The sequence below is a fragment of the Saccostrea cucullata genome, unplaced genomic scaffold (genome assembly GCF_032062105.1).
Source record: "Saccostrea cucullata isolate Sc308-1 unplaced genomic scaffold, CSIRO_AGI_Scuc_v1 ctg52, whole genome shotgun sequence".
NCBI classification, from domain to species: domain Eukaryota; kingdom Metazoa; phylum Mollusca; class Bivalvia; order Ostreida; family Ostreidae; genus Saccostrea; species Saccostrea cuccullata.
In genome coordinates this window covers 383,507-400,035 of record NW_026931531.1, presented here as the reverse complement: position 1 = coordinate 400,035, position 16,529 = coordinate 383,507, and the positions used below count along the sequence as shown (strand labels likewise).

General features: G+C 33.2%; 1 protein-coding gene across 6 annotated transcripts; it reads left to right on the top strand.

Annotated features, from left to right (window-relative positions):
* The first annotated feature begins 265 nt into the window (after nucleotides 1-265).
* On the top strand, nucleotides 266-16,128 carry LOC134232892 (disabled homolog 1-like). Of its 6 annotated transcripts, none has more exons than XM_062714875.1 (12): nucleotides 266-376; nucleotides 4,209-4,406; nucleotides 6,323-6,540; nucleotides 6,686-6,820; nucleotides 6,980-7,103; nucleotides 8,176-8,237; nucleotides 8,464-8,505; nucleotides 9,818-9,898; nucleotides 11,196-11,642; nucleotides 11,730-12,920; nucleotides 13,844-13,909; nucleotides 14,941-16,128. In XM_062714875.1, exons 2-12 carry the CDS (start codon nucleotides 4,283-4,285, stop codon nucleotides 14,974-14,976), a joined length of 2,526 nt encoding a protein of 841 aa, XP_062570859.1. In that variant the 5' UTR covers nucleotides 266-376; nucleotides 4,209-4,282; the 3' UTR covers nucleotides 14,977-16,128. The 6 variants fall into 6 exon arrangements, with proteins under 6 accessions (XP_062570859.1, XP_062570860.1, XP_062570858.1 ...); XM_062714876.1 differs by lacking the exon at nucleotides 266-376 and adding an exon at nucleotides 3,189-3,283; XM_062714874.1 differs by lacking the exon at nucleotides 266-376 and adding an exon at nucleotides 3,327-3,458.
* The last annotated feature ends 401 nt before the right edge of the window (nucleotides 16,129-16,529 follow it).

Below are 16,529 nucleotides of genomic sequence, written 5' to 3'. Positions count from 1 at the left end.
TAAACATATTAATCACTATGCAAGCAGTATAGTATAAACAGTGATGAGCTAATAAATGCATTAAATATATATATTATAATTGCGCTTTATTTTTGGAACGCAATTCAAAACATTCAAATAAAAATTTGATAAAAAATATATAGTTAAAAAATTAAAGAATTATTTCAAGTCTTTCACTAGTGTTCTTAAGGACATATTTAAAAAAAAAAGGGGGGGGTCATTTCACATACTTTAATCCGCCGTGTCTGTTACGTCAAGGGTGTGTCACCTTGCTGTACATAGGAGGCGTGTAGTTTGTTTTGCTTGACTGAGGAGGCAATGATATGACGATTTAATACTCTTTAAATGCATACATATTGAAAAATTATACATAATGGTAAGTATGCCTTAATTTTCTTAAACAATTTTCCGTTGTAAGTCGACTTCTATGTATATTGGTGTACACTAACTTTGTAGTCGCTAGTCGTAAACAAGGGGGAGGTGTTTATTATGCTAGGGACATTTATTGTTAATGTTATTACACAATCTGACAATGGCAAGCCGAATGTCTGTATAAAACTGAATTGATTAAATTAATTGATTTGATAACCCTGCTTATTAGCAATTAGCATTAAACTAAGATTTATTTCTTTATGTCGAAAAACTTGGATTTAGTAGGTATTTATAGTAACTCTCTCGTTCTTTGTTGACAGTGACAAAAAGATATTTTACTTACACTGTATAGAGATCTAATACTTTAATAAGTGAATTTCTAATAAATGCCAAGTTACAATACATGTAAAAGTTTGGCACTAGATATCCCCTTGCTTTATTATCATTTAACTAGTCATGTAGATTTGTTTCGCATTTGTAATACATTACAATATTTGAAGAAAAGAAGCTTTTTCAAAAGCAGACCTTGTAATTTAATCATATTTGTGAGATTACATCTATACTTTGAACAGAAAAATCATTATTTCACTGTCACCAAATTTAGAAAGTTCGTGTATCAAAGGGAAATCATGTGGAATTACAATAGACAGTTTCGATAAGGGAAAAAAAACACAAATCATTTCAGTATTGAAAAGTTAAAATTAAGGGGGAGAGGGGGACTCCGCAGACAGTTGCGCAGACAGACGGACAATGCACCAGACAAAATGTGATGGGGGACATCGGGAAAGCTCACTTGTCTTAATGAGCCATTGGCTCAGGTGAGCTAAAATGATATATTTTGGTGAATATGACATAAATAATAATTGTTTGTAAATGTCAACAAAAACTTTGCCTAGTGTTATTAATTTGCCCCGGAAAAGAGTAATACGTGTACCACCGTTATTGTGAAAGGGTTAAAGCAAGCCATTTTCAAATGTTTTCTTGAGAATTATTTTAAAGAATTGATACAGATTGACTTTTTTCCCCATTTTGTTATATATGACATCCCATTTGAGTTGGATGTGAAAGGAGGTTGGGACTTGGGACAGAAAATGTACTACAAGTTTTTTAACTAATTGTTATTATATGTTACATGTTTGGCATGTTTTTAAAATTAAGCAGTTTTTGAAATAATGGGTTATTTTATTTTACTTATAAGAAATTAGGCATACGATGAGATATTTGTCACCATAACTCTCTTTCTTTCTCTTCTTTTCTGAAAATTGAAATTGGAATTTGCACTATCAAAAGTATAATACAAAAAATTAGGATATATAGATGTCCATTCTGATTTTTAAACACCAGCTAGTTAATGAACTACAGCTAATAGTGAGAAAAGAATGTTTGCTGTCATGAAATACATGTGTATATTTATTGGCCTCTATCATGGAACTTTGGATAAAAAACCATTTACCGGGTAAAAAATATTTCAGTTTTTGCATAGCTTGATTTAGATTTCAAATTGTAGCTGTTACTGCATAATTTATGCACATACATGTTCTTTTGTTTTGTATCTGTTAATCCGGAGGTGGATGATTATGACAAAGTACTTCAACTTGATAAAATGTTTAAAGTGTTTGATGAGTAAAAAAAAAACTAATTAATTCTTGTAATTTATCAAATCTTTTTGTAACATTTTTATGAGGAAAACTATATGCAGGAATCATTTACCGAATGAAATGAAAAAATACTTCTCATAATATTGATATAGAATGTTTTTAATAACTTTTTATATATTTTTTTGTTAGAAAACTTGTCATAGTGATACATGTATTCTTCTTTGTCAAGGGCCACATATATTAAGGTGATTGATGTAGTATGTGCAGTAATATTTAACTGAGGTGAGAGGGTAATTGTTAACGAGAATTGCATGACATAAACGGGGAGGATAATCATCAGCTGACGTATTTGTGTTTTGAGGTGTAACTGTGAAATCACTCATGTACGATTTATCATTAAGAGAGAAAAAAAGATTTTAAATCACATTAGGAATGTACAGAAAAGATAATTAACAGATTAATCCCCATTTCAACAATTGTTATGGTTAATATTTATTACTTTTTTTAATTCCCATTTAATTTTGATGTCCATATCCATATTTATGACATCCTGAATTAATGTGGTTATATAGCAGAGAGGCTCTTGACACATTTTTGTAAACCTGCAGAATTTTTATGCGCTTCAGAGAATTTTCAGTGCACTTCAGAGGAAAGAGTGGGAAATGTGGTGGATATTTATTTTTAAATCTGTTTTGATGCATAAGTTGCATATTTTAACTCAAGCTGATTAATTCATTTTGTATTTAATTTTTGGATTTTCCATATATTTTGTCCCTGATTATTTACTGCTCGATAGATTTCTTTTAAATGCACTGCTTTCAAAGAATTAAGGTATAGGAACATGTATAAGGAAATGTTAAGATTTTAAGATGAGTCTTAGATTATTTAGGATTGCTGGTATTATGCACCGATAGGTAAGAGTTAAAATTCCAAATGCATATCTAAATGAAAATACTGGTTGCATCAAAATATTGAAAACATATTTTAAGAACATGCATTTCATCATTTGCTAATTAACATGGAATTACTGTTAAGATTTCCTCTTTGATCAAAGCAAAAGCATTAACTGCGTAGAATCAGCTGCAGCCTTACATTGTTATACTCTGTGACTAAGTGTTCCCCCCCATGAGAAGGCTACTACCTTGTGAAGTGGAGATTATGTAATACTATGCATTAAGATCATTTAACAATTTGTGAGCACTTGCAGTGTATGTATCTATACCCAATAGCCTTCAGTGGGAGAAATCTAGTGAGAGATAAATATTAACAGGGAGTCTGGACCTTTGATCCTCGCGGGGGTAATTTGTATACAGGTACATACTGAAACTAACAGTGTTAGCTTTATAGCTATACCTCATCATAAGACTAGGGTATTTTATCTGAGATTTTATTGACGGATATTTTATATAGATAGTACAGATAATGAGCTGTATGGTACCCTAGTAAAGGTCGTTATTGTGATACGTGGGGAGGAGGATTTAGTGGGAGGTTTGTCTGTTTTTTTCTTTAATTAGGAGAAAAAGATGAGAGGTGGATTTTCAGAGTTTTTTTTAACTAAATAAAGCAGGTGCTATTTGAGGCAATGTTGGACAATAGGGGTTGGACAACATAAAATGTTTTATCTTTGTAATTTAGGTTATTTAAGATAATGCTGGGATGTTGTCATGTTTCAGCTTGAATTAATTTGGGAAGGAGTGCAGTTCACAGTGATATATCTTTATTACCCATGCCTAGATTTGTTGAATGGAGGTGAATGTATTGTAGATTTAATTAAGGGCCATGCTCTACATACTAAAATGAGGGTCACTGCCCATATTATAGCAGATGCAGTATGTTAACATTTTAGAAATATTTACAAAAAGTATAAGATGAACATCTCCTGAAGATGTACATAAACATATAATTATCAAAACATGGGCTTTTATGATTTAGTGTAGTATGTAAAATTGCTGCTTAATACAGTATTTTTATCTTGTTTTGAAAGATAGGTATTGGGAGTTTCCCACTGTCTATAAATCTGTATGGTTATAGGTATTTTTTGATCTGTATCCTCATTTGGTATTGGTTGTAAAATGATTTAATATAAAAGTGCAAGCCAAGATAGCATGAAGATAAATTGGTTATTTTTTTGAGTTTACAGACAGGCAATCCCAACCATGCATTGTCTGGAATTCTGATCAGAGATTTTAAGAAAACTAAATATTTTACCTGAATTTCTTGTTGTTATATCTTTTGTAGTGCTGACATTTTTGCCTGTCATTGATTGAACATCATTGTAAGACTACTCCATTAAGACAGTATACACCACCAGAATGTCTGAAGAAACCACATCCACTCCTGAGACCTCCGTATCAGAACCAGCAGCTGCCACAACCACCACCACTCCCACAGACAGCACACCACAACAAAAACGGGCCGTCAAAAAACCTCCTGTAGGTAGGTAACCTAGACTATAATAGACGCACACCACAACAAAAAAGGGCCGTCAAAAAAAAACTTCTGTAGGTAGGTTACTAAAACAGACAGCACGCCACAACAAAAACGGGCCGTCAAAAAACCTCCTGTAGGTAAGTAACTAAAACTATTAAAACAACAACGTGTTAGTAGGTCAAAAAAGGACTGTCAAAAATCTCCTGTAGACAGGTAAATAATACAAAAACCTCCTGTAGGTACATGTAAAATAGACTGTTACAAAAACCTCCTGTAGGTAGGTAACTATGACAGAAACCTCCTGTAGGTAGGTAACTATTACAGAAACTTCCTGTAGGTAGGTAACCTAACTATTACAGGAACCCCCTGTAGGAAGGTAACCTAGACTATTACATAAACCTCCTGTAGGTAGATAACTATTACAAAAACCTCCTGTAGGTAGGTTAATATTACATAAACCTCCTGTAGGTAGGTAATTATTACAACAACCACCTGTAGGTAGGTAACTATTACATAAACCTCATGTAGATAGGTAACTATTACATAAACTTCCTGTAGGTAGGTAACTATTACAAAAAACCTCATGTAGATAGGTAACTATTACAGAAACCTCCTATAGGTAGGTAACTATTACATAAACCTCATGTAGATAGGTAACTATTACATAAACCTCCTGTAGGTAGATAACCATTACAACAACCTCCTGTAGGTAGGGAACTATTACATAAACCTCCTGTAGGTAGGTAACTATTACAGAAACCTCCTGTAGGTAGGTAACTATAACAAAAAACATCATATAGGTAGGTAACTATTACATAAACATCCTGTAGGTAAACTATTACATAAACCTCATGTAACATAGGTAACTATTACAGAAACCTCCTGTAGGTAGGTAACTATTACAACAACCTCCTGTAGGTAGGTAACTATTACAGAAACCTCCTGTAGGTAGGTAACTATTACAGAAACCTCCTGTAGGTAGGTAACTATTACAGAAACCTCCTGTAGGTAGGTAACTATTACAGAAACCTGTAGGTAGGTTATCTAGACTATTACAGGAACCTTCGATGGGTAAATAACTTAGGTTACAAAACCTCCTGTAGGTAGGTAAACTAAACTATAAGAAAAACCATCCCTAGGTAGGTAACTTAAACTATAGCATAAACCTCCTGTAGAGGAATTTAGATATGTCTGTTCAGTAATTAATAAATCTTTCCATGCCCCTGACAAGTAAATGACCAAAGCAAAACAAACAAAATTGATTACATATCACTTAGGAAATTGCAGAAACTTACCACACACTAAGACTTGCAACAAGGACAGTTACTTGTACACGTAAAGTATAAAGATGACTAGACATCGTATAATATAAAATGAACCTTAGACTATTAACGATAGAATGACAATCTTGTGATAATTCTGAATAAGAAGAAAAACTTCCTTTAAAGCAGGTGATTTACATACTTTGTTTGTTTAATATATAAAACTTATACACTGTAAGTATTGCTCAGTGAGAATGTAGAGTGAAATAATCACTGTTGGAGGTGGTTTGTATCAATATGTCTTCATTTCTTCGTTTGCAGTCAGATACTGGAAGTATAAGTACAGGTAAGATAACCAAAGATGATAATTGTTTGTTGTACTTGATAGCTTCTAATTGTTACCTGAGTATGAATATTAGCTGAACTCATAAAAAGGGAAATAGAAGAGAAGGATTTTGTTAGGCTGGTGTTTGAAATAAATCCAGTGGGACAGGAAACAATAAGTTGTTTTGGTTCAAAGGAAATGTGTTGTCTACAATTATGTACTATGAAAATCTGGAATGTAAATAAATACGGCAATGAGGATTGTGAAATTGAAGTATGAAAGTTATTCCTGTATGTATTTGACACAGATATTAATTTTACATTTTCTTAATGCAGATCCTAGGAATGACCCGTTCCGATTTAAAGGTGAGGGCGTGGTGTTCAATGCCAAGCTGATTGGAGTGAGCGATGTCGCCGACGCCAGGGGGGACAGGATGTGTCAGGAAACCATTCTGGCTCAGAAAATGGCGGTCAAGGCTGCTGGTCAACACAAGCAGAGAATTATAATTAACATTTCAGAGGAGGGGATCAAACTCATTGACCTAAGAACAGCTGTGAGTACTATCATCATGCTCTCTCTACCCTCAAAAACAGCAAAAAATTGTGTTCCACAAAAATTATTTACCTCCCTAAATTTCTATGAGTAATGGTGCATTTTAAATTCTCTGCATTACTTCATCCAAAGACCTTGTATTTCAGACATTATTGCACCATCATCCTGTTCATAAGATCTCTTTCATTTCTCGGGATGTGAGTGACAGACGAGCATTTGGTTATATATTTGGGACAGAGGATAGAACTCATAAATTCTTTGGAATCAAAACAGAAAAAGCGGTAAGTGTTGCAATTTTGTTCTTTTCCATGATATCAAGCACTGTCTGTAAGTTCTTGCTTGCTTGGAGTACTTCTAACACAGTTTGAAGAAGACGTCACTCCAATTTTCTATAAATACCCCGGTAAATGAATTTTATGAAATTTCAAAAAATATTGTAGGCAGAAAATGTGGTGTTGACCCTGAGAGACCTCTTCCAAGTGGTGTATGAAAACAAGAAGAAAGAGATGGAGGCTGCCAAACAACAGACAGATGACAAACCGAAAGAAGAAAGGCCAAGCAATGGTAAGCAGTCCAAAAACAATAGTCATTCCCTGGTAAGAAATGCCAAACAATGGTAAGCAGTCCAAACACAATAGTCATTCCCTGGTTAACAATCGGTCACCATAGGGAGGAGCTTTATCACTGTCTGTCTGGGTTAAAAGTTTTTTTGGTCAGGTCCAATATTCTCATTTCCCTTTAAGTTCATTGTATTAGGTCTGTCATAACTAAACTTGCATGGATATCACATGTAGGGATGGATACTACCAGACTGGTAGGAGTTTCTGCATTCGACCAACATTTTCCAGGTGATTGACCAAATTTTGATGTTAATGTGCTAGGAGCTAGTCTGTTCCTGAGAAGGTACATGTAGGCCTTAGGGTAGACTTAATTTTGTGATACAATTTAAGATACAGACTATGCTGTGTCTGACCTGTACGTTCCAGAAGAGCGACCAGTATAATATTTATTTATGTTTGGGCCAAACTTGCATCAGTGATGCATCTAGGGATTTAAACCACCAAATATGTTTAGACTGCATAGGGTGTTGTATGAATTTTTGATGAATGGCCATCTTAAAGCTAATGGAGGTGGTTCTTCCCTTGAGCTTGTTATTATTTATTGAAACCAAACTAGTATGCCAGCTCAAAAAAATTCAAGAGATGAATTTAGTATTTGTCGTACAATGACAATTTCATCAATGCATGTTCTGGAACAGTGATTTGATTCACCAACGTCAGAGATTGAAGTTACAGAAGAAATCTTTGTTAGCTTGAAAGAATTCTGTAAAATTCAAATTTTTTGTTTCATGAATATTTAACATTATCAATCAATCATATTGTGCAGTTTGGTTAGAAGAATAAATGATTATGTGTAAAATAAATGTTTATTGGTATTTTGAAGAATTCATTGTCTCATCTATTATTGTAAATTTTGTATAAAGAGGAAGTTGAAGGATTGATTGATTTAAAATTTTACCTTCATTTTAAAGGTCACTTTTTTGGGTAGATACCTATATGTTTACTATTTTTCTTCCTTCTTTTAATATAAAAAATATTAAACCATTGATATAATCTCTATAATCTTTTTGATTCAGTTGTACAACTTGGTGGTGAATTAACCACAGAGTCATCCACAGATGATGAACCAGACTCAAAGGTAAAACTCTCACAGCTCTGAAGCCTTTATGAAATCAATTGATAATGTACATTTAATGTTAGACATATAGACCTAGAGTGCTGTTATAAATTTTAGACAATTGTGATCGATTAATGATGTAGTTTGTTGATCCAGTACATGTACCGGTACATAGTACATGACCTTAGTATTCTTAGTATTAGATTTTCGTGGCTTCCTTGTAAACTTGTTCACATAAAATCACTAGGACAACTCCGGTGAGCATGAGGTAGATGAGCCTATATATGAAGTAAGTTTTGTTCCAGTAGCTATAGATGCTTTATTAATTTCTTGATACTTAGTTTTCTGAATCTGAGTGTGATTGGTCTTAGTTATCTTTCTCTTTCTCTGATATTAATAATTAACACAAAAAATTATCCTTAAATGAAATCAAGGCTTTGAATGAAAAAAAATAGTCTATCTTGTCTCCAAAGATTCTTCTTGTTTTAAACCAAAAACATATCAATATTGAGAGCTCTTTAGTTGCATGTTTAAATTATATTATGCCCCTGCAAACTGAGTTGGAAAGGGGGGAGGGGTAGGAATCACTCTGCCCATCTGTCTCTCCATCCTTCTGTTCTTGGAGTTTTGTTCAGGTCATAACTTAGTATATTGTAATTGATAAACATTGGATGCTTATGAATATAAGTGCCTTTTAAAAGTGTGAAGGAGGTCATAACTTAGGGAGCCAATGCTTACAGTAGCAAACTTTACTTCTGGCTAGTTATTAGGACTAGGAAGTGTGCTTACCATGTACATAAGCTCTGTGCTTCAAAATTTTATTTGCAGGTATATTATCCTTAGTTTATTTTAACAAGTTAAGATTAGTTTAGTTAAACAAGTAAAAGCTCTTCTTTATACCTCTACAGATCCATGAAGGCAAAATTTACCAAAAATTCATTTCTTGACGTTGTATTTGTTATCTACCAGTAGTTCACCAGTTTGTTTTAAATTTTTACGTATATTATTTTGAAAATTCTTCAAAACTTATATAAAGTTGATGCCAAGATGTTGTTAACAACTACCCATATTCATAATCACATGAATTTATAATGTGTGTAATATCTCCCATTAACATAATGATTCAGATAACATCAACTGTCAGACTAAAATGACACTTCATTAAAAACTAACATTCTGACTGAAAGTCTACCTCTGTACTTATAAAACACAATATTTCATTGCACTTGTATAATGATACTGATGGAAATTATGATAAAATGAACTTTAAATGAATCAAATATATATACAGTAATAAAAAAGGCTTACATGTACATAGTACCTGTGACAAACAATTGCTTTGTTAAACACATGTATCTGCTAATTTCACAATGTATTCAAAAGTCATGGGAATGAACCTCACCTTGTTTTAAGTGTCATTTCATTATAAGCTTGATTGCTACAAGGCTGTTTTACTGTACTGGGTAAATTAATTTATAACTACCAAAAGAAAATTATCAGTTGATTCAGATAGATACCAAAAACAAAAATGAAAAATATTTCGATATTATATGTATAATAATATATTATACTTTTAATACTGACTTATTGATATTTGTCAGGTTCCACCAAACAATGCTCCCGTAGAAAAAGAACCCACAGATTTGTCAGCTCTACAGACAGAGTTAGTCAGCATTGAACAGGTAATAAAAAGTAGAAGTAGGAAAAATAGACATGTACGTAATGACTATATAATAACATATTTCTCTCTGCAGGAATTAAATTTATTTTGTGTTATTTAAAAAGTAAATTTTATAAGCATTTCATGTTTCATGATTAAACTTGAAAAAAGGTAAAAATAAAAAAGAATGTAAGTGTACACCGGCCCCGCAAGGATTTGCGGGTTACGTCTTTTATAATCATCATGATCTCTTTGTCTTCACTCGCGTTACAAATTTAACATTTTTTCAATATATTTTTTTATGGATAGACCACTCTTGTTCAAATTTGGACTTATGGTAAATTCACTAGTGTCCGTTTGTTTTTTGATGCTTGTTTTTTCCAAATTCAAATTTCAGTTGAAATTTAGGTGGTGGGGTAGATCGCCTTACATTTATATAAGAATACACATTGTTTGCAAAGAGAGATAACTTGTTACTAATTGTTGCGCTTGTAAACTGAATACTGCAATGAGTAACTATTTTCGGTATAAAGGAAAAACTTTCCTTGAATATTGTGCCATTTAAGCATTATCTTTATTACACATTGGTGTGTAATGTCACTTCTGTTTGCAAATGAAATTTGTAGTCAATTTGGTATATAGACCATATCCAACACAATTTAGTAATATGTGCGCCGGTATAAATGTTTATACATCATTTTCATCAAAATATCCTACACAATGAAAATCATGTTTCATTGAATTCTAAAGCACTTTATATGAAATTTTGTATTTGCTTTGTGTAATTTCAGTGATTTAAATTTGAGTTCAATGTATTACACAGTACGAAAGAAATAAAGCAAATGTAATAGTTATATGTGTAAATTATTCTTAATTTTGTTTGTGCGCCGAAGGCCTTATCGGCCTAAATCGTCCTAATGTTATTAATATGAAAGATATATATTTAAAAATTCATAATTTTAAAGAACATTGAATGTATTATGTCTGTGCAAAATTTGGTTAGTATTTGTTGCAAGGTTAAAAAATTATAAACATTTGCTCTTTGTTTTTTAAGGACAACCCTTGTACATGTACATAATGATTATATAATAACATATTACTGAGTGTGCAGGAATTGTATATCATTATTTTGTGTTATTTAGCTAAACTAAAATAAAATAAATTAAACTTGAACAAAGGGCAAAAAAAGAAATGTTGTTACTTTTAATTTCTACTTTTATTGCATGAGGAATATTTTAGTAATTTAATCTTTCATATCAGTACTTCACTGTCCTCTACTTTTGTTCTTACTGACAAATGAACCTTGAAAATTCTTACAGGGAATAAAACAGATCGACAAGATGGAGTCATTATTTGATGATATTCCCTCACCCCCTGCTTCTGCCGCCACATCTTCTGACCCCTGGGGAGCCTCATCAACTCCGGCAGAACAAACCAATCAGAGCAAGTCTGCCAGTTCTGACCTGGATGAACTCAATCTCTTCAGCAGTGAACCTGCCCCTGCTAAGAAGAAAGATGATATCATGAGTCTGTTTGGTCCAGGGGGTCAGAGTTTTGGTGGTCCTCAGCCAGGATTTGGTGGTCCTCAACCAGGGTTTGGTGGCCCTCAACAACAGCAAGGCTTTGGTGGTTCTCAACAACCTTTTGGTGGCCCTCAACCAGGATTTGGTGGTCCTCAGCAACAGCAAGGTTTTGGAGCCTTTGGACAGCCAGCTACACCATTTCCACCAACCAGTCAGGCAAACCCATTTGCTGCTCAGCAAGGGGTACTTACTTGTCTTATGATTACATGAACCAATGTCTTCCATGTAATTGCAGGTATTGTATGAATTGTATTTTTTTCTTTCTTGTAGGGAGGATTTGGTGGGGGCCTTGCTCCACCACCAGTTCCACAAAGGCAACAACCAATGGGCACTCCATGGGGAGGTCAACAACAGCCACAAGTATCTCAACAGCAGAACTTCTCCTTGTTTGATGAGCCTGTTCTAGCGCCAACCAAAGTGGAAGATCCATTTGCCACTCCAGTAACAAGTGCCTCTCAACCAAAGGATGCATTCGCTGACCTGTGTACCATTGGATCTACAAAAGCAAATAAGACTCCAAAAGACTTATTTGCAGAGCGTAATGCTCCTCCCAAAAAATCAATCAATGAAATGATGCAAAAGCCCACACAAAATCCACAGCAGGCAAGTGATCCATTTGGCAATGTTGAGGACTCGAGTCTTCCAGCTGCTGAATTCTCCCCATTCACCAGTAAATTGTCTGACCCATTTGATACATCTTTCCTCAAGTCTTCCCCCGCTTTACACATGCAGCCCAATAGTGCTTCTAATGTGTCTGCTTTTAGCAAAGCTACAGAGGAACTCACTCTGAATCAGAACGACTTTGATAATTCTGATGACTTTGATTTACCCTCTCCGCAAGGCCCTCCCCCTCCCTTACCAAATGACCCCCCTCCTCCTGCTCCCCCACCCAGACCTAATTCTTCTCATACAGGACACCAGCTTCCCTCCCTACCTGTTCCTCCTCCAAGAAACTCAGAAAATGTGCCAAAAACTGTATCACTCTCATCCAATTCACAAATCACGAACGGTAATACTCCAGTTCCACGGCCTCGACCGCGGTCACATGTCACATCATCTATGCCGACTGCTCCCCCTTCATCTATGCCAACTCCACCCCCTAGAAATAGCGTGTCCATGCAGGAAGCACCACCAAAAGAGCAAAGCACCAAAGACTCACACTCTGACTCTTTCAGCAGCTTTACAATTGAGGATCCCTTCGCAACAAATGACCCATTTGCAGACACAGATCCTTTCAATTCAGATGGATTTGGGTCTTCTGCTTTTGACAATTTGAATTCTAGTGACCCATTTTCTAGTCCATTTAAAAATAATTCAGACACTAAAAATGGAGACTTTGTAAGTGATTCAAGAAATGATCCCTTCACTGTGTTTGATAATTCATTTGGAGACTCCTTTAATTGTAAAGGTGGTAATTTAAAGAAAAACAGTCATCGAAAATCTAGCGGTGGTAAAAATATGGTAAGTATAATCAGACAGGTGTAAAGTTTGCTGTGTCTAATTTATTAATGCTATCTCAGTACTGACTGGAAAGTATCAAAAAATTCAGTTTTAGTTGAGTAATGATTTTATTTTGATATAAGCTGAGTTAAATCAGAATTTCCCTAGAGGATCAAATGACAAAATAAATGTGCAATCTATGTTTATAGATATGCTTTTTTACCAAGCTAAATTTTTGTTTTCCAAGTTTGGTGTGTTGCATTTTGAAAGAGTGGGAAATTTTTGATACTCAAATTTTATAGTGTTGCAGGTTTCTTTTTACTAACTTGTCATTTTCTCTCTATAATATCATTTTCAATCTCTGACATTTTAATTTGATATGTTGCTCAATTAAGGATTTTTTAATCACTCATCAGACCAAGATGCAAATGAATGTAGCAACAAGAGTATGAAACTTTTTTTTTCTGCTTTGCATGATCAAATGGAATAACAATAAAATTAAGTTTAATTTTTTTGACCAATTTGTTTATACTTATTTTAAAGCATGTACACCTCTGAAATTTAATTGTAGTAAATATAGTATTATACCAGGTAGTATCATAACTGTAAATTAAAATTTAATGTGCAATCATTATGTCTCCTGCAGGAATCCCATTTTTCTTTCAGAAGACATTTTTTTCTTTGCTAGTTGGCTTTACCTACCTTTAATCCATTTTCTGTTTTCCTTCATCAGATATATGCACACTTTATTAACAATTGCACAACAGTTATACTGTTATAAAAACACTTTATTGCTAAAGTATCGATTTTGTATTTTAAAAATGCATGTAACAGATTTTCAGATGAAACATTTTTTGATAACTTCTGTTTATCTTCATATATCTTTTTAATATACAATGCATACATACAAGGTAACATTAAGATGACCTGGTTAACTTTTGCAGCCTGTGTCGGACCCTAATGATCCCTTTGGATTTCTGGTCGCATCAAAACCAGTCCAGAACGGTTCTGTGAGTATTTTTTAGTCCTCTTATAGATCTTCTTGATTTCAGGTGTGATTGATAGTTCTTTATGGTTTACAGTCTATATTCATAAATTTTCCAATTTTTGATTTTTACAAAATTATGAAGATTGATAAGGATTCCACCTGATGTAGACTTTTGATTATATATTAATAAATTAGACTGATCATATGTTGCCAAGACGTATATACAATGTATTCCCATGTAGACAGATATACTGCGTAACTGCATACATGCTATGTACCGATAGACTGTGTGACTGCATACAGCTTATGTAATGCTCATATAACAGATTAAATGCTTGATCGCATGCAGCAATTATACTTTTAATAAGTATAAAAAATATAGAAAACAGACTTTTATCTATTAGACCTGTAAATCAAATTAATATATTTTATACTTCTACTAATTTTTTTGGAACCCCTTTATAAATAAGATTTATAAGATGTGAATAGGTTCATAGAAATTGCTGTTAATGAACAAATCAATGCTTTGCCTTGCTTTAGTTATATGGGCTATTCTTGCTTTGAAAATTGTATCAGTTAATAGAATAAAATTGTATCAGTTAATAGAATAAAATTGTATCAGTTAATGGAATAATTAAAAAGTACCAATATATCATTGAGGAATTTAGCAAGGTTTCATTCTTTTAATCCAGAACTATTTTCCTGGACGTGCACTTACATAAAAATGTAATATCAAAAAATGACTAATGAGATTTTTTATCAATATACTGCTTATTTACTTGATATATACACATTTCTTATCAATACTGTTTTACTCTGAAAGTCTGTAATAATTTCATATGGATATAGGATCATGAGATTTATGAAAGATAAATTAAGAAAGATAATCTTCACCATCTCGGGTCTCTGATACACTACTCTCCTCATAATCCAGGGCTTATGAGGAGAGTAGCGCATCAGAAACCCTTGGCTAGTGAAGATGAAGAAAGATTTGAAATGCTAATATGAACTTTTATTTTGCAGTAAAAGGGTTTTAAACTTGATTTTGTGCAGGAGCCAGTGTACGCTACTGTTAACAAGATAAAGTAACAAAGACAGGAAGACTCTACAAATCAGCTGTGATGATGTTATCTACGTTATTGTGTCCTTCTAACTCTATCTGTGCTTCACTAAATTCATGTCTTTATGGGAGTTTATGGAATTCTTTTTCTTATTGTTACTTTTGAAACAGAATATTCAATTTCTACTGTAGTTTTTAAGTGTCTTATCATGTTGTTACACAAACCAAGTTATTTTTGAGTTTCCTTCATGTTGTTTTGCTTTCAAAATAGCTTTGTTTTGTTAGAGAATTAAATTTTATATTTATATTAGTTATTAGTTTTAAGGAGAAAAGATGGTATGGTAAAAAAGTTATGTATTTATGCATGTGGAAATGAATTCACTTTTCAAACACTAACTTATTTATTAAAAAAAAAAGGAAAGACTACTTTTAACATTTTATGACATGTAAGTATTTATAACAATAGTCAGACCTCTTATACTTGGTATGGATTCGTTGTATTCTGGATTATATTGTTCGTGATTTTTTTCTTTCCTTATTTTTTGTAAGTCTTCCTGGACAGATAATCACCAAAGGGAGATAATGGCAGACTATCTGCTTTATCCCTGTCCATTCCATCGACACCTCTTATGAAACACACATAATAACCTTATATAATTGTCATTACAATTTTTTGAGCTCACGTAATCCCAGAATTTTGAAACCGGTTTTGAAACTGTGATAAGTGTTATCTGCACTTTTGATGGAAATATTTTAGGTTGTATTCAACTTTGATGTCAAATTATCAGTATTTTATCAACTATGCATTATGAATTATATTTATATAGCTTTTGATTTTTTTTTCAACATGAGACAGCATTTTCTTGAAAACAATCATATTTTTGTCTTCCACATCTTTGTTGTGACCACCAGATAAATACAACTAATAATACTGTAAACAAAATACTCCTTAGTGCTGAGAAAAATACACTTTTGTTCAAGAATAAGTGCAATAAAGTAGTGAAGTAGGTTATTAATTGAATATTTATAATTATATGCATATATTATTATGGCTGTTTTATTTGTGTGGATTGTTACTAGGGTTTGTTATCAAACTCTGAGATTGATTTCAGATACAAACAGTGCAATATTGAAATATCTACATAACAAAAGCACTAGTAAAATAAAATGTGTAAGAGAGATGGAGTTGTTTTTATTTTGAAGCTATACATTTTATGCCTGGCTGATGATTAAAGTTGCTAGTAAAAGGAAGAGAGTTATTGCTGTCTGCCATATTCTTTCTTCTTGGACTGTACTCCTCCAGGCCACATTCACATCTTGGTATACTGTGCAATCACTTATTTTTGTGGGGAGTTAATTTTCATGTTTTCGAGGTATGGAGAGACCGACAAATTTACGACCACCACGAAATGCTAAATTCCATATGCATTACTACAAAACTTTTTCCAACCATGACGTTAAATCCCCACAATCCAATATTTTCTTTCCCTCAAACCATGAAAATTTGACCCCACGAAAATATGTGAATTTACAGTATTTCTCTTCAAAGAATTCACCTAAGCAGATGTCAGTATTGTCATTG

Coding starts and splice junctions, on each gene's coding strand:
- LOC134232892 (XM_062714875.1), top strand. CDS start 4,283: ATGTCTGAAGAAACCACATCCACTCCTGAGACCTCCGTATCAGAACCA. Junction 8,506..9,817: donor TAGATGAGCCTATATATGAA/GTAAGTTTTGTT, acceptor GATATTTGTCAG/GTTCCACCAAACAATGCTCC. Junction 9,899..11,195: donor AGTTAGTCAGCATTGAACAG/GTAATAAAAAGT, acceptor AAATTCTTACAG/GGAATAAAACAGATCGACAA.